Source organism: Kogia breviceps, chromosome 12 (genome assembly GCF_026419965.1).
Source record: "Kogia breviceps isolate mKogBre1 chromosome 12, mKogBre1 haplotype 1, whole genome shotgun sequence".
Classification (NCBI taxonomy): Eukaryota; Metazoa; Chordata; class Mammalia; order Artiodactyla; family Physeteridae; genus Kogia; species Kogia breviceps.
In genome coordinates this window covers 20,757,496-20,780,066 of record NC_081321.1, presented here as the reverse complement: position 1 = coordinate 20,780,066, position 22,571 = coordinate 20,757,496, and the positions used below count along the sequence as shown (strand labels likewise).

General features: G+C 37.8%; 1 protein-coding gene across 2 annotated transcripts in view; it reads left to right on the top strand.

The window, feature by feature from the left end:
- The window catches only part of ITPR2 (inositol 1,4,5-trisphosphate receptor type 2), a 526,733-nt gene that overhangs the window by 103,474 nt on the left and 400,688 nt on the right, over positions 1-22,571 (top strand). Inside the window, exons 3-9 of one of the 2 annotated variants that reach the window (XM_059081164.2) lie at positions 836-951; positions 1,681-1,767; positions 3,875-4,033; positions 9,708-9,806; positions 10,074-10,157; positions 10,464-10,610; positions 14,764-14,859. In XM_059081164.2, the coding sequence (XP_058937147.1) occupies positions 836-951; positions 1,681-1,767; positions 3,875-4,033; positions 9,708-9,806; positions 10,074-10,157; positions 10,464-10,610; positions 14,764-14,859 (788 nt within the window). Of the gene's footprint in view, positions 1-835; positions 952-1,680; positions 1,768-3,874; positions 4,034-4,991; positions 5,063-9,707; positions 9,807-10,073; positions 10,158-10,463; positions 10,611-14,763; positions 14,860-22,571 lie in introns of those variants that run through there. The other variant, XM_059081169.2, reaches the window with a different exon arrangement.

The following is a 22,571-nucleotide window of genomic DNA, read 5'->3' as shown; positions in this document are numbered from 1 at the left end:
AATATTAACACATCAATCAAAACAGGGTAAATTTGTTACATAGAATTCTTACAATTTTTTGTGAGAAAAATGAAAACAATGTTTAGATTTTCTATGGCGATACTCCTTTATTATAGAATATTTGGAATTGACCTTTATTCTAGATTGTGTGTTATCCATTCATTTTCCTCATTAAACAGAAAAAAAATTTGTTTTTTGACTTAGAGATATCACTAACTATATTATTCCACTATGATTTCCTACCTTGATATTTAGTAGTAGAGTTAGGACTATAATCTTGGTTTAGTTTTTTTTGTTTTGCTTTGTTTTTCCCTTATAACATACTGCATCTCAGATGTCCACACCATGTTCACCGCAGGTATGTGGAAACTTGGGGAATAGATGACTGAAATGCGACTGCTTGATTACTGTGATTGTTTCTACTTCTTCCATCACTTTGGCTGTCAAAGATACATACCATGAATAAGTAATTAATTGTGCAAGGTCAGATAAGGCAGTGGAAGACACTAATCTCATTCTATTGACTTTCTAAGTCCAGGCACCTTATTATAATTAAGAAGTGCTTTACAATGATTACAGTGGTTTGATTTCTTTATAAATCACGCTAGCTATGATTTCCTATAAATTAATGAAAAAGGTGGTATTTTAACAGGCTAAATGATTATTTAAAAATGATGTTAGGGGTAATTTAACAGTTGACTGGAGTATGGGCTAGATGATGTTTAAATGTTATTTATTCTCAGGGATTCCGAGATTCCAATGCTAGGCTATAAGGGAAATCTAAGAAATGCTGGTCTCCTTAGTTACAGTGTTTTTGTTTGTTGGTTTGTCATAGACTGCCTCTTTAAGGTGTGCCCTATGAACCGATATTCTGCTCAGAAACAATATTGGAAAGCCAAGCAAGCTAAACAAGGGAACCACACAGAGGCAGCCTTGCTGAAGAAATTACAGGTAAGGGCCAGCCTTCCATCTGTCTGGTTTAGGCTAGAACAAGTACAGCAATAACAAAAGATCTATTCTGTAGCTTAATGATTTCACTCCATACACTGAGATTCAGAATAGATGTGGCAACACATTAAAAGTGGAAAGGACTTTTAAGTTACAGGGTGTGACTACTGATTCAGTTATTCACATCACACTGAAAACCAATCCAGAATCTCTGCAGGAATACCAAATCCAGTTATATTTTACTTGACATAGCACCTAATTTTTTTGAAAGACTATTGGAAAAAAATTGAAAGTCTGTTGTTTCTGATTTGGGCTCTGTGTAAATTTAATAGAACTTATTTTGTGTCATTAAAATTCCTGTTACTTTCGAATTGAAACTGAATTTTGAGGCTTTTGAAATTTACCTACTATGTTTGTTTTCTCTAGCAATATTTCTTCTGAAAATAATTTTATAAGACCAAAGTGCCTAGTACTTTTCTGAAATTTCCAACATAAAAGCATCTCAATATATTTTGGGCTACATTTCAGCATTAAACGGAGAGATTTTTATTACACATTATCATCATGTATTTAATTATTGCCCCTCTTCTCCCGAAGCACTAAGAGTAAAGCAACCCACCTATTTTAGTCTTGGTTGTATTCTTTGTTCCCAAAATAAACTTTATTTCCTTGTCAATTATTGTGCTCTGTTTACTATGCTTCCACACTAAATATTTGATAATCAATTTATAGCATGCTGCAGAACTGGAACAAAAACAAAATGAATCAGAGAATAAGAAGCTGTTGGGAGAAATTGTGAAATATAGTAATGTTATACAAGTAAGTGTCTATTTACTTTTGCTTCAAAGGGGTGAATATTTTATGGTTAATTTGCATTTGGTAGGAATGCCAACCTGCATTAAAATTGGGGGATACAGTGGTTTTTTTCTTTGGTGGGAATTATACAGTGTGATATTTTCTGTTGATATTCAGCACACCATTCTGTTTGAATAAATCTGGTGCATACACATAAAGAAGTGAGCTTATCCAGATGTACGCACAAATTATTAAATCAAAAGGAAGAAAATGGGGAAAGCCTGTAACAAAAGAGTCCTTTAGATTTAATGGGACTAACCGGTAACAAATGAAGCTTTATGTTTTCATTTTGTAGGAAGGAAAGTTTTCAAATTGTACTTTTAGATGAGAACTGTCCTTGAGTTATTAGCTCTTCCATTTCAATTAGTATACACACTGATTTGTCTCGGCAGCATTTCTTTCTTGTGCTTCACTTAGATCTTTTAGCTTTTTACTTGGGTAGTTGTTAATATATGCCCCACCTTGTTCCAAAAAAGAATGTAAGGCATTTTAAAAAATACATTCCACATAAGATAAAATATTAATAGAAATAAATAAGGCAACTGGATCAAAGGGAAAATAATGATTGCATGAATAAAATGAAGTCAAGGGTGAGGCATGTTTATAAAATCCATGTTGTAAAGGCTGATAAACTTTGGCTCGAAGGCTTTTTGTTGCTTGAGTAGCTATAACGGCAGTGTAAAATATTACAGTGTTCACATGTTAGGTCCGTACAGAGAACTAAGTCAGAGATTTGGAAGCACAAACACTCCCAGGAAGAAGACCAGGGAACTGTTTCTCCAATGAGCTCTCATAAAGAGGACACTGTTTAATATAGTAAACAATGGCCTTAACAACTTCCTTACTGTAAATACTACAATGAGGTGTTTCATAGAGCTGTTTCAAAAAATCACATCCCCTGATGTTTTGTTATTGGCCAATGGCACAGTGCCAGAGCACAGGGCTGGCAAAGCGGTTCTCTGATGGTACAAGAGGAGGGCCCTGGGTCTGCGGCTCCCTGGACGTATGAGTTAATCCAATGATAGATTGTGTGATACCTGTGGCTGCATGTCCCTTGGGCGGTCCTCCATAACTAGAGTTTCTCTTAACCGAGTTTTGATTTATACTAAGTGCCAGCGAGCAGAGCTCATATTTCTTGTCAAGAACCTGACGCGCAAATGTTTGCGTGGTGAGTTAGGGGCTGAGCCACTTTCTCTAACACAGTGGATTCCAAAAGGCGTGGGCTTGACCCATGACGGTTTTCACTGGTTTCTGAGATAACTTCCTTCTCATATTGAGGATATTAAAACGACCGTTCTTTTTTGAAATGATTGTAATAATAGGAAGATTATTTGTTTTAGTTTTCCTACTCAGTAATGTCTTGGAAAGGTTTTGTGCATGGAATCCAAATAACCCGAACAGTGGCGCTTCTGCCCTCATCTGAGAAGGAGCGGGATTGTGTCCTCTTATGGAAGTGGCAGAGTTTATTTAGGATGGGTTTATTTAGGCTGTCTCATCACCGAGGGGCTGAGGGCTGTCTGCAGGCAGGGGTGGTTAATAATACTAAGTGGTATGGGGACATATGTATATGTACAGCTGATTCACTTTGTTATAAAGCAGAAACTAACACACCATTGTAAAGCAATTATACTCCAATAAAGATGTTCAAAAAACTACTAAGTGGGTTGGTGCATTATCACAGCTCCTCGGTTATTCTTTAATATGTTCTGTTTTTGTGGCCAAGCAGGGATTGAGAAAGAATGTAGTTTGGGGGGACCTCCTGGTCTCCTTTGGAAAGCTTGGATTTATCCTATTATCTATCAGTAGATAAAAATCATTCAGAAGTGTCCCCTGGTTTGTTTTCCTTATGTGCTCACTTCATTATGAAACAGAATTGGGGATGGAGGTGAGGAGGAACCCAAAGAAAGTCGACTTGGAACGATGGTGACTGTGGAGTCTGGAAAGAACTTTTTTGTTTAACCTCTATCCCGAGCTCTGTTATGTGGGCACATGATATAAGTATAAACACATATATGCAATTAGCAGAGGAGATCAAAGAATAAAGGCGGTAATCCATATCTTTCTTCTACAGCTACTGCATATAAAAAGCAACAAGTATCTGACTGTCAACAAGAGATTACCCGCTTTACTGGAGAAGAATGCCATGCGCGTGTCCTTGGATGCTGCAGGAAATGAAGGGTCTTGGTTTTATATTCATCCCTTCTGGAAGCTGAGAAGCGAGGGTGACAATGTATGTAACTATAAGATAAAGAGAAAAGCAGCACATTCTTAGAGACAGTAGCTCTTAGCAGTAGAGAATCCAGAAAGTGCAAAGAAAACAAATACAGTTTCCAATCTTCAACATATTATTTTTATGTTAATTTCTTTAATAGGTTGAAAGCATTTATTTATAGTACAAATTGTGCTCAGGAATCATAAAAAGACAAAGATCAGATTAATTTAAAAACATCTTCCAGCCAGAATTTGTGTGAAAGGATTTAAGTAACGTTAATATTGGCTGAGACTTTTAAGGGAGAGAGAGGCAGAGTTTGCTTCTCGGCCTATTCAGGAGGGAGCATGGCTGTAAGGAAAAAGAGCTGTGTTGCAGAAGATGGAGTCTATTCCTTTGAATTAATAGAGCAACACAGAAAATCATGACAATATGTCATTTACTCCCTCTGTAGCCATTTGTTTGCAATCTGTACATCTTAATAGATGTGTAATGAATGTGGAGCTATAGATTGGCAGTAGCTCATTGACGACAATACTCAAATACGCTGTGGAATGTGAGCATGTGAATTTTAGTAGTTGCTAAAATATTTTCCTGCTACTTTATAGAGCAGAGAAAATAAAATTATGTGCAATGATTCAATAGGATCAATAGTTAGATATTTTTGTGTGTAATAAATAAAGTAGCAGGTGACAGTCCCTGGCACATGGAAGATGCTTAATAAATTCTGGTTGACACCAAATACAGAATAACTTTCATAAATAGACGACTTTACCGATATTGGGTCAGGCGATCAAGAAAAATAGTTGAGATTTAAAAAATTAACAAAAAAGTTCAAAGCAGTATAAAAGTGTAATTATTCTGACAGTTCTCTCAATCAATACGGTGATGACATTTTAAAATGTATTGGCTGTTTCTTATCTGAGAAATGTCTTCTGTTGTAGTGAATCTATTTTTTCCCATGAATTTTGAAGTCCAAATTCAATTCCACAGGATGCAAGCTTCATGGTTTAATTTGGTTAATAAGTTATCTGATGATATCCTCCTTAGGTAAGGTTTGGGAGAAGCATGGCATGCAGAAATGTAATGCACTTTAAATCTTGTGTTGGATTTCTTAAAAATAAGTTCTTTTTTTTTTTTTTACTTTTGGCATCAAGTGATGTATGCTGTGAGCATGACATATATTTTAATGTCAGTAGGTAGTTAATTACAATCAACTCTCAATTATTCAGGGGCTGGTTATGCAGTTTATGAACAACCTGCGTGTTTGGATGCTCTGTTTTGTTATGCTCGTTCCCTTCTCCAGCGCCGTCCCCCGCCTCACCCCCACTGAGTACGGTCCCTGTTGGCAGGTGGTCAGTGAATGTCAAACCAAAACGTCAAAACAAATAAAACCTGAACTCAAGCTCTAAAGGAATGTGATGAAATGATTGGATAAATTGGGGCCTTGAGGTTAGCTGTGGATTTTATTAATTCATTCTGTCTAGTTTTTCATTCTGTCTATTCCTTTCCGTGTTCCCAAATGCCTTTACAGGCTCAAAGAGAGTTGAATGTAATGAACTATTTCAAATAATTAGTTGTATTGGGTTGCGGGGTGGGGAACAACCTACCAACCAAACATTCCATCTTGGTTAAAATGGACAGTGTAATTGTTAAGTGAGATATAGAGATCCTCCTTATATAGATGTGCTCTATAAAGCATGGCTAAAGCAACCTTACACACTGCTTTTTGCTGAAATAGCTCACTGTTTTTGCTCACCACTGTGTAGCTTTTATGCGTGATTAAGGTTGCTGTGAAAGCATAAGCATATCCACAGCCCTATATTTGCCATGTAAATAATTGTATCGTAATGGTCATTTTCTTTGCTAGGAATAGGTAGCATTTTTCTAAAATACAAGCCTACTGTGTTTTATTGAAGGCAATTGGAAACACTGTTATTTCATAACAAGTGGTTTAATTACTGTTGATTTTCTTTAAAAACATATTAAACTTGGAGGAGGAAATTGCAAGGTTTAAAGGACTTTAAAATTCCTATTTTACTATTTAGCAATTAGTTAAGTTGCGATTTAGGTTATAAGTATCCACAAGATGTTCAGTGACCAAAATGAAATGTAAGAATGAGGCTGATGATAGCCTGGGGAGAAAAATGCTTGTATCCTCAAAAATCAGTTGTTTCTACCGTTTAAGGACACCTTTGTCATTTATCTTATAGAATTTCAGGGTGGATAGTTTTGGGGGAAAGTAGATTCATGGATCCCTCAGCTGTATAGAAGTCCTCACTTGCGGTTGCTCAGTTAGAAAGTCACTGGGGACAGCCTTGAGCAGAGTTCATAAATATTTCATTGTCATTTATCTTCCCATGATTGAGTAGTTAATTTTTCATTTAAAACTTTGATCTAAGATGGCCTCAGTTCTTTACATTGGTGGTAGATTTTAAAGGGGAGAAAAGGCCAGATATTCTTTCAATCAAGGAAAAAAACCAACCCTTAGGGAAAGAGTCTCTTTCAATAGCAAGTAGATTTTGCTGTTTTGCAAAACTAGACCCCTTGGAATTCTAGTGAAGGTGGACTCGATCCCTGGTGTTTTGATTTCTATTGCAGTGTTCTATTTACCACATCAGGTGCCACTTCAAAAGAAGGGTAGCTGCCAGTGGCATTATATTGCTCTTCATTTTCGGTAAAATCCCAACGTGAATCTTACATGGCTGTTAACATAGAATCAACAGAAGTCCTTCTGGAATTGCAGTTTTTTTAAATGTTTGTGCACTAGGGTGAATGTGACATGGCAGAAAATTCAAGTTCTGTATTAAATATGTGACTTCTCAGAAGGCATCTGACCCTATCAGTGGATCAGGCTCCATGCCTGTACTCTTCTGAAAATACTACCAAGTTCCATATTTACCAAGTTATCTAAGTAGATGTGAATTCCCTGAAAATAGAGACTATTTAGTACACACTTTTGCGTTATTCCGGGCACTTCTTACTGTTCTTTTTATATCTTATGATTAGCACCTTGTCCATTTCATTTGTAAGTTTTATTCAGCATGGGTAGTCAAAGCAACTACTGTCAAGACCTAGGACCTGGAAATTAGTGAATTAATGTTAGATTCTCCTTATGAATACCATTCTTATGAATCCTTGGAGTTGGTGACATTTTGGCTATATGGCTAGTCTCTTAAAATTTTATAAGACTTTACAGGTGGTGTTTTGAGGTAAAACTAACTTTGGGATTGGCCCAAGGCATACAGACAGCTATAATAAATAGTAAGACTTAGAGCAGTGAATATAGGTGCAATCAAAAGTATTCTTTTAATTGGAAAGAAATAGTTAAAATATGTCATTATATTTAGCAACTTAATGGCTAATATTTGTATGGTACAGGTAAGAATGACAGTGAACCAAATCGAACTGTTCTTTAAGAAATTGGAAGACCAGATATAGCACTGGCAGAATGTGGTATCAAGTCCCAGTGTTTATAGTATGGAAGACTACTCAGGCTTCTACATGATTCTGAGACTTGGAGCTGCCTTGGTGTCATGTGCAATAACACATGTTTTTGTTTTTCGAGGGGATGTTGAAAATATGTCTATGTCATGTTGACTTTTATTTTTTGTTTATAATTGTTTAAAATAGGTAACAATTCATGGTTCAAAGATAGAAAACAATATAAAGATATATTGGGAAAAATCTCTCTCTTATCTTTTTTTTGACGTCCTCAATTCCCAGTTCTCTCTTTTACAGTTAACCACTGGGAGAATTTCTTATACATACACTCCTACTCTCTTTCCCTTTTTTACACAAATATAGGCCAGTTCTGCCCCCTCATCCTCTCACTCAACACAGTTTCTTTATGATTTTTCCTTATCTGGACATATAAAGAGTTTCTGTGATGGATATTTTGAGTCACAGCATCTGCCTGATTCTGGACTTGAAAGGCAGGATGGTGAATAGAGACCAGTCCTGTAAATAACAGAAGCTATTCCTGCAAACTAAAGGATAACCTTCTTTTGCTCCATTAATGAGCTTGAGGCTTCTCTATCACATTTGAATCTTCAGATATAGTTTGTGCCAACAGTACTATAGGTGAATGTAGACTCCTGTGTATAATTTATTAAAGGTTAATTTATATTGAAAGTGTGAAATTGTGTTCCTTAAAGTCTTGGTCTAGGTTCAGATCCAGGGAGAAGAAGTTCTGTCTGTTTTTACTGTCTGAGTCCTAATTTGTTTTTCAGTTGTCTACTAATCTATTCGAATATTTAGTTGATATGAAATATGCAGAGGGAAGGTGTTGGTTTTCATTTCTGAGATGGTGAGCAATTCTCTGAAGGAGATTGTAGGTAACTACAGTAATAAGTCTTCTAGCAGAACCTAACAACAAAAGTAACTTTAATAACTATGAAATAACTGTTCGTTATTATCATTAAGAAAGTACAACTTCATTTCCCCACAATTTGAGATATGAATAAAAATACTTGAAGATTAAGCAGACATTGTTAATGATAGCATAAATAAAAAATCAACTTAGACTTACTTCTTTAGAGCACTTTTCCCATAACTGATTTTAATTTTTACCTAAAAATGAGCACGAACCTATTTGCAGGGCAGGAATAAAGATGCAGATGTAAAGAATGGATATGTGAACACAGTGGGGGGAAGGGGAGGGTGGGGTGAATTGTGAGATTAGGTTTGACAGAAATACACTACCATGTGTAAAATGGATAGCTAGTGGGAACCTGCTGTATTGAACAGGGAGCTCAGCTCGGTGCTCTGTGATCACCTAGAGAGGTGGGATAGGGGGTGGAGGGAGGGAGGTCCGAGAAGCAGGGGATATATGTATACATATAGCTGAGTCACTTCCTTATACAGCAGTAACTAACACAGCATTGTAAAGCACCTGTACCCCAATAAAAAAAGTGAGATAAAAAAATGAGCACCAGGTTTAAGGAGCAATATTAGTGTTGGATGTTTAAGATAAAAGTGAACCATTTGCCCAAGGCCCAAACTATAAATGTATTCCTACAAGGTCATACTTGATTCTGCATTCTCTGAATCCAGATGACATTAGAATGTTTAATAAATTTCTGAGACTATGGGGAAGATCAAACATAATAGATTTGTTTTTACTTCTGGAGATAATACAAATGTGTAAGATTTCCTACTTGCACTTGAAGTGATTCTAATATTTAGGCAGATTGGTTTATTTGTGGTGGGTGCATTCACTCTTTGTATCTCCTGTATGCATGGCATCAGACCTGGTGTGGAGGGATGCTGACCTATTTATTGACATTAAGAAAGCTCTAACTGAAATAGGAGACCAATAAGAAAAGGACCTAGAGACTTCCCTGGCGGTCCAGTGGTTAAGACTCCACGCTTCCTGTGCAAGGGTTGTGGGTTCGATCCCTGGTCGGGGAGCTAAGATTCCGCATGCTGTGCGACGTGGCCAAAAAAAAAAAAAAAAAAAGTATCTACACCAGCTTTATGAATCCAGACTGATAGGCACTGTGGGACATGATTATATAATCATTTATCAGAAGATATTTTACCTCGAAGAGAAAAAGATTTAAAATTTATATGAAGGATAAATGGGTCAAATGTTAGGTCAATAACAAGGACTTCTGTGCAGTTATTTTTAGCTTCAGGTATAGCACCACAGACCCATGCAGTGTCTCAATTGCAACTTATTTCTGATTCCCAGATTGTTGTTGGAGATAAAGTTGTTTTGATGCCCGTGAATGCAGGACAGCCACTACATGCCAGCAACATAGAGCTTCTCGATAATCCAGGGTGTAAAGAGGTAAGTTCAGGAGGAAAGGAAATGAATTTGTTGATTTTCTCATGAGAGGAAAATAAAGTCCCATAGTTTCTTTCATTGTTTTCATAAGCATAAGCCCAGTTATGCTAGTTAATATTCCTGAGGTACATGTAGATTTCAGATGGTCCTTTGGAGATATTTTTTGACATACATACCAAAGTGGTTCTTCTCCTTCTACTAGTTGAAGTAATAATTTCTGGTATAAAATTGAATCTGCAGTCTTATAACTTAATGTTTTTTCATTAATAGGTGAATGCTGTTAATTGCAACACTAGCTGGAAAATCACTCTATTCATGAAATATAGTTCCTATCGAGAGGATGTACTAAAAGGGGTAAGTATGTGCTACCTAGACATTTACTGGAAGAATTGAAGGTAGTCTTACTGAGCTTCTAGATGCAAAATGTGTATGCAAGATGTGTATTCACTGAGGTTTGAAGTTTAGAATGTGACTATAAACCTTAAAACTCACATTGAGTTTTCCCTCCTGTATTTGGAAATGTATATTTACACATACTCACTAAAAGCCAAGTGTTAACAGAAGGCCCAGAGATTCAAAACTATAGAGAGACACCCACTTCTTATGTCTATTTGTTCAAACTTTTGTTGGAAATATAGTTTTCTTGACCTGTTTTTCTAGGGTGATGTTGTTCGACTGTTTCATGCGGAACAAGAGAAGTTTCTGACCTGTGATGAGTATGAGAAAAAACAGCACATTTTCCTTCGTACAACTTTGCGTCAATCAGCCACTTCTGCTACCAGTTCTAAAGCACTCTGGGAAATAGAGGTATGTAAATATTTTCTGGCTTTTAATAAATACTTATATCAATAAGACAAGATCACTAGGCTGATTGGTTTATTGTTATAAGCATCATTTGTGAGAGACCCATAAAACAATAATTTTGGTGAACCCACTAGTACCTCTTTACTGCTGTGACCAGTTTGAAATGTTGCTACTTCCTTTATCTTCTCAGGGGCCTCTCTCTCTCACTCTCTCTCATTGAATAAGGGCATATATATGATTTAACTTTTAAAAATTCCATCGTGAAGTGTTGTCAAGACTGGTCAGGCTATAGGCCTTGTGCCTCGAATGACACTGGAGTTGAAATGGAGAAGGAGGACTCGCTGTAAGTGAGGATCTGAAGTGCACAGTCACTGAAAAGGACATTTGTGTCTTCTGGGGATGCCGTTTCTATTGGAGTGAGGAGACCCATAGTTAAGAATTCATCATCCTTTAGGAGGTATTTGCTTATGTGTGCCAATATGATAGCGTAATTAAGAAAATGTAAGGTATGGATTTTTCTTTAAAGGGCCTTTCTGTACCATGGAAGAGATAAGAGATACGTAGTTAACTACAAACAACCTGATAAGTTCCATCTTGATTTAATAGACATCCAGACCCTACAGCAGTTGTTCTCAACCATTTCAAATTCATCACACCTCTTTTACAGCATATATTTTGTTATACTTCCTTTATGTATGAAAATGAAATTCATATTTAAGATTATTTTATAGTCTCATGATTAAAAGTTAATAAAATGCCCAAATTCTAATATAAAGGAGAAACAAAAGAAAAATAATTTATATAAAACAATATGTATTTCAGCATGTAAGTACCTACTTTAGAAGATAAAATATTTATATCTATCTTTGATGGGTACATTTGGATTTGAGAGACGTATAAGAGGATCAGAAGGGGCTTCCCTGGTGGCACAGTGGTTGAGAATCCGCCTGCCGATGCAGGTGACACGGGTTCGTGCCCCGGTCCGGGAAGATCCCACATGCCGCGGAGCGGCTGGGCCCATGAGCCATGGCTGCTGAGCCTGCGCGTCCAGAGCCTGTGCTCCGCAACGGGAGAGGCCACAACAGTGAGAGGCCCGCGTACCACAAAAAAAAAAAAAAAAAAAAAAAAAAAAAGAGGATCAGAAGACATTTTATACAAGTACAAGAAAATGAAAGAGCAGAGGTAAATGTGTGCCATCAGAGAATGTCTAGTATTAGGTGAAGTAATAACAGAATAGACTTATTTGTACATAATTTTTAAAAAAATCACTATAATTGAAATAGGAATAATGAGGCAAATTCCAAACTATTGAAACAGAGAAAATGAGGAAGTATCATGTTTATGCAAATGAGCTGAGCCTTAATTATAAATGAAGCATCAAAATAATTCTCTAAGTTATGACATGGTTTAGAATAGAGATGAAATAGCACAAAAGCATAGTTTTTATCTTGAAACCCCACTCATGTTGAGGCATACTTTCAGTCTCTAGCATTCAGAAGAGACCATATCCTTCAATATATTTGGAGACCATATCCTTCAATAGGTGAAGGCAATTGAGAAGGTCTGAGGAAAACAGCCACCACCAAAACTACATGATATTCTTCCCAGAAGCCTACCCCACAACTTCTCTTATCAGGATAAGAGAAAGATAACAGGCAACCAGAAGATAAATACATAATTAAAATACACATTTCCTTATCACTGTGCTTCCAAAATTTTCAAAATATAGGGATAGCAATAATGTAAAATATTATTTTAAAACTTTATTAGCAAAATACAGTGATGAAAAATTCAGATAGAAACTTCCCTACACAGTGAGTTCCCTGCATTTCATGTGTCTCTGTCTATTTAATGTTTGGTTCTAAGTCTGTTAAAAGGAGTTTTGAATCTCTCCTCTTATATATTTACCATTAGTTTTATATCTTTTGTTGTAATTGTACCTCTGCACTGAAATCCTTTCCAACAAAATGCGTGGTGGGAATGCTGCGTCCCATTGAGCAGTCAGAATGGAGAGAGTGAATAGATTATTCAGTAATTTTGAGACAATGTCTTGGATTCATTTAAGCTTCCTTCTCCATAGTGAATTTCTCTAAAATTATTTGCCTTTTCATATAACTTGATGTAAAAGCTTTCTAGTGTGATTACATGTTAAAGCATTACCAGTTTATATTTGTGGTAGGTTTATTTCTGCAATACTATGGGACGTTTCTGTATTGTGTGCTGCATCAGCCAGGCTTCAGTCAGGAAGCCTGAGCATCAGGTGTTTCAAGCAGAGGTATTTAATACAGGAAATTAGGTTTCAACGTTGTTGGAAGGACTGGGTGGGAGAAAGTGGGGCAGGGAATGTGGTCTTATCTGAAGATCTGGCAGTTCAAGAAGCCGCTCCTCCCCGTGGGAGCCTGCACAAGGCAGCTGCCACCACCTTTACTGGAGCCCTAAGAGGAGCCTCTCTTTCACTTTCCTCTGCTTCCTGCCCCTGTGCCACAGGGGAGCACTTTGAAGGGTGGGGATGCTCCTGAGTGTTGTACACAATATCTAGCCTATGCTGAACTCTCCTGTGAATTGCAGGATATTTAATATCTTGGCTACTGCCCATTCATGCCACTAGCATCCCTCCAAAATCATTGTGATAAATGAAAACACCCTCCCTTCCCTATCTGCAAATTGTCCCCTAGGGAGCTGTACTACTGTTGCTAGACCCGCTAGTGTATGGGACAGGAGTTCTTATCTGTGATTCATGGTGAGCTTCAAGTTATTTGTTAACCTCTAGCAGTGGTATACAAAAGGTGTGTGTGCGCGTATATGTGTGTATGTGAGACAACCGCTAGATTTGATCAGATTCTTAAAGATATCTATGCCTCTCTCGAAAAGGAGTAAGAGTTCAAACGTTGACAAGATCACAGTAGTGATGGGATTAGCAGAGGATTGGTAGTAGAAGGTCAATGTGAGAACTGAGCTTTGAAGGATGGGCAGGTGTTTGGCTACAGGGGGAGCATTTTTGTAAGACTTCACCCACTTTGAAGTATTTTCATCATTACCTCATTGAGCTTTTGGAGTAGCAGAAGACATAGAAGCTGGAGTCTAGCAAAAGGCATTAGAAAGTCCTGTACATTAGCACCCAGGATTTGATGCTGGGGTTGGAGGCAAACAGTATGAACGAGAAGAAGGAGGCTAAGAATATTAATCTGTTGGAGAGTAGTGGGAACTTATCTGAGCACTCTAATATGCATTATGATATTTAATCTTCACAACAATCCTGTGAATTTAACCCACTTGGTACATGAAGAAGCAGGCTTGAAGATGTTACGTTACTTGCTGTGATCATACCGTAGTAACTGGTGGAGCTGGGACTCATAAACAGTCGTCTTTGGACTGGAAGACCTGAGCTTTGCTACAACACCGAGCCACCTGTCATAAGTGACAGTTGCAGACCCCACTTTCATTCTCAGTGAGCCTGGTGGCTCAGCCTCTGGGGCAAGACAGGTTTTTACGACAGGTATCAAAGGACATGGTGTTAGTAAACAGGCAACACATGGAAAGGGCCAGGAAGTAAGTTAATCCAGACCTCCAGGCCTTGGCGTTTGTGGTTCTCTCTGCCTGGAATGATCTCTTCCAATCTCTCTGCATGACCGTCTCATTCGTATCCACCAGAGTGCCCATGCTGACTGCAGTATCGATAGAAAGTAGCCTACTCTAGGTACCCAATCACGCGCTCTGTTTAGTTCCTCCTGGCCCTGGCCAAATCTCATTCGTTGAGAGCTCTGGTCTTACTCATCACTGCGGTCCCTACTGCCTAGAAGAGTACCTGACACATGGTAGGCAACAGATTCATTCATAATCTGTTGAATGAATGAATAACAAACGTGGGGAAACCCCACAGTATTTACAGTTTTGGCCCGGGAAACATGTCTTGAAGTAAGGCATCTGTATTTGCATCTCTGAGGTGTGAGAATCATGCAAGCCCAGTGAGTTAACTGTGCAATGACTCATTTATGGGGAATTTTGTTTTTCTGCCACATTGTCCTCCTGAAAACGTACATTAGATCTGACAAGTTTAGCATGAACAGGCGGGCACCGCATGTAAACTGCTGGCATTTGCTGGCCAGGAACATGCATGTCTTTTAGCCATTATTTTTGTTTCTCTTTTTGTCTATAGGTGGTTCATCATGACCCATGCCGTGGAGGTGCAGGACAATGGAACAGCTTGTTCAGGTTTAAACATCTTGCAACCGGGAACTATTTAGCTGCAGAGGTAAGATTAATGGATACAGCGCTGTTAAATCTCTGATTCTGAAATAGTGGAACAGGCAATACAGAAGATGTTGTATTTGAAGAAACAGTTATTATGCACATTTCATTATTGCCTGTCATGTTCTGGATTGGCATGTCAGTTGTTCTCAAAATGTAAATATTAGTTAAAACCTTAAAATAATTTTTGTCTTGAAAATGAAAACAGCAGCAACCACAACAATAGAACCATGTGGTTAGTTTGCTGTAAGGGCATCTGGAAGGGGGTATCTGATTTGCATCTGTGTGGGATGTGTCCTGAGATTTGCTATTTAGCTTCACTCTTTCAGAATGTCTGCGTTGGAGCCATGATCAGCGCATAGTCGATGTGGTGTAGACTAGATAGTTTCTGGTTGATCTTCTGTGGCTGTTCTTTTACTGGGGGGTGGCTTTCATTGTTCAACCATTGGAGAGGAAAGGGTTTTTTCCTTGAGATGCTGCACTGTCCTAAAACTGTCAATAAAAATGGTAAAAACTTAGAAGGGTCTTTTCTTTCTCCACTAAATGCATGTTGACAATCAGCATGAAGGGTAGGTAGATACAATAGTACAGATGTTTTAGCAATGACTTAATTAAAGTTTGGTTATCTGGTTTAAAACTAATTTTGAAAATTTTTGATTTATTTTTTTAATTTAGTTTTTCTTAAATCTTTTTTGTAATTGAAGTATAGTTGATTTACAATATTGTGTTAGTTTTATGTGTATAGCAAAATGATTCAGTTATACATACATATATATATATGTATCTACTTATATTCTTTTTTCAGTTCTTTTCCATTACAGATTATTACAAGATATTGAATATAGTTCCCTGTGCTATACAGTAAATCCTTGTTGTTTATCTATTTTATATATGGTAGTGTATAGAAAATATGTTTTCAGATGTATGAAAATGTCCATTCATTCTACTCTCCTCAACTCTGTTTTTCAGTTTAGAGTTTCTTCTGGGATTCTAAACCAAAATTTGGTGTTGGAATTTTTAGTATTACTAAAAATTTGTATAAACATGCTGACCCCAGTCTAAGCTGGAACTCAACCCTATTACTCTCTCCATCATGTTAATCTGTGATGATTTTCTTTATAGGACTTCCCACGATCTCACTTATCGTAAATTTTATTTTTTTGACTTTCTCTGTCATAATGGATGCTCCCTGAAGGCAGGGATTTTTTTTTTTTGTAACATCACCACTGTGTTCCCAGCACCTATGACAGTGCCTGGTACTTCGAAAGCATTTGGTGAATAACTTTTGAATGAATGAATATGAAGAAGCTATTCAGGCTTCTCTAAGCTTAAGAGAATGGGAAGAAGAAAATTTCGGGATTTGTATCTGAGAGGCATTTGGAGCCATATTTGGGCAAATTAATCTCTCTAAACTCCCATTTCCTCCTCTGGAAAATGGGGATAATCACAATATTTGTATAATAAGACTATTAAGAGAATGAAATGAGGTGAAGTGCTTGGCATCATGCGTGACCATGGTACGCATCCAAGAAGGGATGCCGGCATGATTAATTTTATAATATGATAAGCAGAGATTGTTCTTACTTTTATACATATCTCTGACTCAATTTTAATGAGTCTGCTCGACTAATGAAATAGAGCTTTGCAATTTATGGGCTGTTTGTACCGTAAATGTTTTGAAGTAACTGTTTTGGAAAAGTAACCCTTTGAAAAATTAAGCAGTAAGGTAAGAGAATCTTGTCTAAAATAAGAATTAAGAAAGTCTACTAGATGTCCTATAAAAGATTAGAAATTAGGATTAAAATTCTTTGGGCGAGAGGGAGGCACTCAAGAGCAACACACCTTGGGTAGAGGGGGCCAGGGAGGTACAAGGAAGGGCAGCTGCTCGGTGGACGAGTAAGGCAGATGGGGAAGAGCGGGCAGCGTGTTCGGGCAATGAGGACGAGGAGGGATGTGGCATGTGGCATTGTACATGTCCTATGGATAATTCATGTATCACACGTAAGATGTGTGTGAGTTTAGAAGTGGTGCTAGAAGGTGGGAAGGGAGCGCTGGGGTCAGAAATGTAGGGCAGCTGTTTTCTTCTGGCCATGGATATTAAGCCAAGGAGGATGGGTTTTATATGTAACTTAAAGAGCAGTGTTCTAAATAATTTGTGTTCAAAGCAGACCACTCCAGAGTGGCACTGTCCAATGTGGTAGTTACCAGCCACACATTGCTTATTTACATTAAAGTTAATATTCTCAAAATTAAGTAAAATTAGAAAGACTGGCAGCCTGAGAAGTCATAGAAGCAGCTGGAAAATCAAATGGGCTGAGTCACAGATGCCAGGCAAGGGAAGATAAGAGATTCAGCAAGGGGGGAATGCTACCAAAAAGGTCAGGAACAAAATGTCTTTACAATATTTGGCCAGGGGCTTCCCTGGTGGCGCAGTGGTTGAGAGTCCGCCTGCCGATGCGGGGGACACGGGTTCGTGCCCCGGTCCGGGAGGATCCCGCAGGGCGCTCAGCGGCTGGGCCCGTGAGCCGTGGCCGCTGAGCCTGCGCGTCCGGAGCCTGCGCCCCGCAACGGGAGAGGCCACAGGCCCGCGTACCGCAAAAAAAGAAAAAAAAAAAAATTTGGCCAGAACGGGGTCATCTGTGACTTCATTGAGAGCATTTTTAGCGGAAACCGGAATGCAGGGGGTAGAGGGAGGGATGAGGAAGTCAGGAAGCAGAAAGAAGTGCTGACTGAGTTTTCATATAATGACTGCGAAGGGGGAGAAATATTAATAAAAGGAGAGTAAGAGTCCAATTAGACAGACTTTTATGAAGTAGTTTTAGAAAAAGGTAGATGAGTTGTTTTTGTATTAAAGGGAAGGACCTATCACAGGGCAGGATTTGGCGGTGTATTACTCTTTTCCCCCAGCTTTTCCACTCTCAGCACACTGATTTATAATTTAAAATATTAATTTAATGTGCTTGAGGCACCCCTGGTGAATTGGATGATGTAATTCTTGAATTGCCTTTGAGTTTACGGTGTTTATATTGGCCAGTGTGGCAAAGAGGGCCTAGAGTCGTGGGAGGAAAAGTCCCAGGTAGACTGCTCACAATCTCTGCCTTTAAGCAAATAGTTAACCTCTCTGAACTTCAGTTCCCTCGTGTGTAAAAAAGGTGATAATATATGTTACATGGGATTTTTTGGAATTAAAGAATATCTTGTGAATTTTCAGCACCTTGTACGTAAAAGGTATTCAGTAAGTGTTAATTAAGTCCCTTCACTTCCGCTGGGAGGAAGGAGACAGGAATTATGTAGTAGTGTTTATTATTATTATTTTAAAATTTATGTTTATTATTTTTATTTTCCAGAACTCACATTTCTTTGTCAATCAGATAACTTAATGGGGAAAAAAGTTGGGAGGCTCACCACTGGCTACCTTGTGCCTAGAACAGTGTCTGATATTTAATTTACATTCAGTAAATATTGGATAGTCTAATGAATGAATCATAGAGACAATGAGGTACACATCCAGTCATTTCACTTTACAGAAGAGGAAACCACATCCAGTCCTTTCACTTTCCAGAAAAGGAAACCCAGGCTCAAAGAGGTGATTTATTTTGTCCCAAGTTAAAAAACAAGATTAACGATAGTATCCAGGCTGAATGCTACACTTTTCTTGCTTCATCTGTACCAGTGGTTCTCAGCCGAGGGTGATCTTGTCCCCAGGGGATAGTTGGCAATGTCTGGAGACATTTTTATTGTCACTGTTGGGGAGAGGTGGCTACTGGCATCTAGTGGGTAGAGGCTAGGGATGCAGCTAAACACCCTATAATGTGCAGGACACACCCCACAACAAAGAATTATCTGGGGCTTCTCTGGTGGCTCAGTGGTTGAGAGTCCACCTGCCGATGCAGGGGACGCGGGTTCGTGCCCCGGTCCAGGAAGATCCCACATGCCGTGGAGCGGCTGGGCCCGTGAGCCATGGCCGCTGAGCCTGAGCGTCTGGAGCCTGTGCTCCGCAACGGGAGAGGCCACAACAGTGAGAGGCTCGCGTACCGCAAAAAAAAAAAAAAAAAAGATTAAAAAAAAAAAAAAAAAAAAAAAAAGAATTATCTGGCCCCAAATGCCAATAGTGCCAATGTTGAGAAACCCTGATCTCCGTTATACTGAAGTTACACAACCTTTCATTGACCGTCTACTAGGTGGAAGCACTACTTTGTTATTGTGAAAAAAACAAAGATGATTAACATTTTGTCCTTGTTCTTTAAGAATTGGAAATCTAGAGGAGAATTAGATTAATTCATCACTAGGACATCTCTTTTGCAATTGTTTCCAGCATACATAAACATCTGAGATAACTGGTTTTGTGTAATGTTTACATTATTAACGTTTATAGAAGACCATGATAAATCTCACAGTAAGTTTAAAGGGCTGCAACCTTAAGTGTAAACATATGTGAGAAAAAAGCACCTAAAAGTTTTACTTATACTTCCTTAACATGATAGTCTATTTAACCGGTACTTACTGGGTGGCTAAGTTATTCAGAAAAACGTAATAAGCTTATCGTTTGTTTAGAAATGAAGGGGGAACTAACTAAACAAAATTAGACCATTCGTACGATGAAGATTCTGTAGTCTAACAATAGAGACAAAGCACATAAATTGCAAGCTATTCAAGAATAGCACCTTATTTTGTGTGTGTATATGTGTGTGAATTGTGGAAAACATCTAGGAATTAGGACAGTGATATAACACTGTTTAGATCTTATTCTCTAAGTTACTAAAGTGAACCAACATTTTAAAATGGACCCTTATTCAATTTGAATATCTCCAACAGTATAGTCTTAGGGAATTCAAGGTTTATTTTTGAGTAATATGCAGTGCTAGAAACTCATGGACAAAATGTGGAACAAAGTATTTAATTATGAATTAGGTAATCAGGGCATTTGTGGCTGCATCAGATAATGCATTACAGTACCGTATTATTGGGCTGCCTTCCTATAATGTCAGTTTCTGTGGGCCATACAAGAAATTAGGTGACATGAGGGGAAAGTAAACAGTCATGTATTTTTGCTTTTAATATACAGGACATTTTTGCTTTTAATGTCAGCACATTCTGTGCCATTTTGCTATAGATCTTTTTCTTGTATCACCTTATTGGTTTTAGGAGAGTTCACAACCATATCTGTGGGGCAGAAGGTAAATTTATCATATTTTGAGTAGGATAATATGGGAGCCTTAGTAAATAGTTCTTGTATGGCCATGGGGAGAATGGTAAATCAAATATCATAATTTCTGATCTGCTGCATTTTCTTTCTTTGGATATTATTAAAGCAATAACTTTTGATGATCCTTTCCAAAGCAAGATGGAGGGGACTAGTGCAAAATAATTTTGTTAAAGATTTTATAATTGCCCTTTTAAAGACTGCTAGCTTATTTGTTTGTAGATAGTCCAGACTTCCACCAGATGGCAGTAAACACTTATTTCCTAACTATACAGTAGTCTTTGGATTTAATTAATTAGGTAAAAACTTTGTACTCAAGAACCTGTACATTAGCATAGAATCTTACGCATATTAGGGCTGTAGTTTTAAATATCCCAATGTTTAGTTCTCTATCAAATGTACCAGCCATAGTATATGAAAAGGGACTCTCTCTCACTCTCTCTCTCTCTCTGTATATATACATACACGTACAATATTTATATATAATAGAGGAATATACATACCAGACCCTATACACATGTATAAATATATATCAAAATAGAAATGATGCCTGGCACATATAAGCATCCAGTAAAGGTTATTTTTCCCTTCTTTTCTTTTCTAGACCTAACAATCAGCAGAATAGGTTGGCTCTGAAATGCCTGGTCATTCGAAAGAGGAACATATAATTATTTACAAATCCACATGTGATGAATTTATAACTTCAATGGTATATATAATAAAAATTTATCAAAAGACAGTTCATTATAAAAAAGTAACATTTTTTTTTACGAAAATGAACAAAAATTATGGACTTACAACTTGTGATCTGCTTCTTGCTATTGTTAGAGGGACAGTTGCAGCTGTCTTTAATTTGATAAGTGGTACAACCATGACTTTCTCTCTCTACGTGTTCATGATATTACTTTCTCTCTCTCTCTCTCTCTGCTGCTTTTCTATTCTGACTTAGTCACACTCTCTACCTGACTTCATTCTGGTCCTCTTTGGCCTCTTAAATGAGGACTCCCTTCAGAGCTTAGTGGTGGCTGTTTGCTCTTTCTCTTCTCTGTCACTCACTCCTGTGGCTGCAGTGGGTCATGGCTTCGATCTCGGGTATCCCACTGCCATGGAAACTCAATAATCATATCTAAGATGGAACTGTTTCCCCACAGAGTGAGTTTTCTTAGCTCTGGGTTAAAAACTTGGGAGTCATGATAAACGTGTTTTTCTCTCTCAGTTTATGCATTTCAGGTTCTCCTGACTCTGTCTCTGTAAAATCTTTCGCATCTGCTTTCTCCTTTCCATTTCAGCATTGATATCGTTGGGGCTCTGCCACCTCTTACGTGAACCCCACACTTGGTTACTTTGCTTCTTTCATCATCTGTCTCTGTCTCCTACTAATTATGGCCAAGTGAGGATTTTTAATGCACTGTTTCTGCAGACATTTTCCCAGTGATATTCAAAATCTTTCTGATGATGCAGACCCTTTCGCCTGTGGCAAAAAGCCCCATTGGCCCGGCCTCTTCCTACCTTGGATCACACCAGTACTCGTTATGGTGGTGGGAGGGAAGTTATATGCTATCAGAATTAAAAGATGTAGCTTTGGAGCCCTCAGACCTGTGCTTCTGAATAACCCTGCTGCTCGCCAGTAGTGTGACTTTGCATGGGGTACTTCACTTGATGCTTCCTCTGGAAATGGGGCTAACGGTCCCTTTTAATAGGATAATTGTATGGGGAAATGAATGAACTTTAAAAGCATATAAAAAATATTCCTTAAATGACATTTATGGGTCTTCTCTCATCAAGGCTCATTTTCTCACCTATTTGGCATTGGCTCCGCCTGCACTGCCTGTCCTCTTTACCCCCTCTTCCTTCTTCTTCTTCTTTTTTTTTTCGCAGTTTTAGTTTTTATTTTCTTTTTTAACTTTTATTTTATATTGGAGTATAGCTGATTTACAATGTTGTGTTAGTTTCAGGTGTACAGCAAAGTGATTTAGTTATACATATACATATACTTATTCTTTTTCAGATTGTTTTCCCATATAGGTTATTACCGACTATTGAGCAGAGTTCCCTGTGCTATCCAGTAGGTCCTTGTTGAGAATCAATTTTACATAATCTTTCCTTCTCTCCCAGTCATATTGAATAATTCTACCTATCCTTCAAGGCTTCGCTCATATGCTACCTTCTCCATGAATAATTCTTCAATAAATATGCCCACCACAGATCCCTTCTTCTTCTGACCTATATTATTTATAAATTATGCATTCCTGTCTTATATCTCTTGTCACATTCTATTTTGTGTTACCGCTAACTGTATTTATGTCTTCTCTTACCTCCTAGATTGTAAGGTCTTGTGGTCAGGGACCATATTCTCTTTGTCTTTGCTAAAATACTGTATGCCACCATGCTTTGTCCATTATAGATGTTCTATTAATATTTATTGAGTAAATGATTGAGTAGCATATTAGATCTCTCTCTCTCCAATGCCAGATTTATAATTTATTTTTTAACATAAGGAAATATTTCCTTTA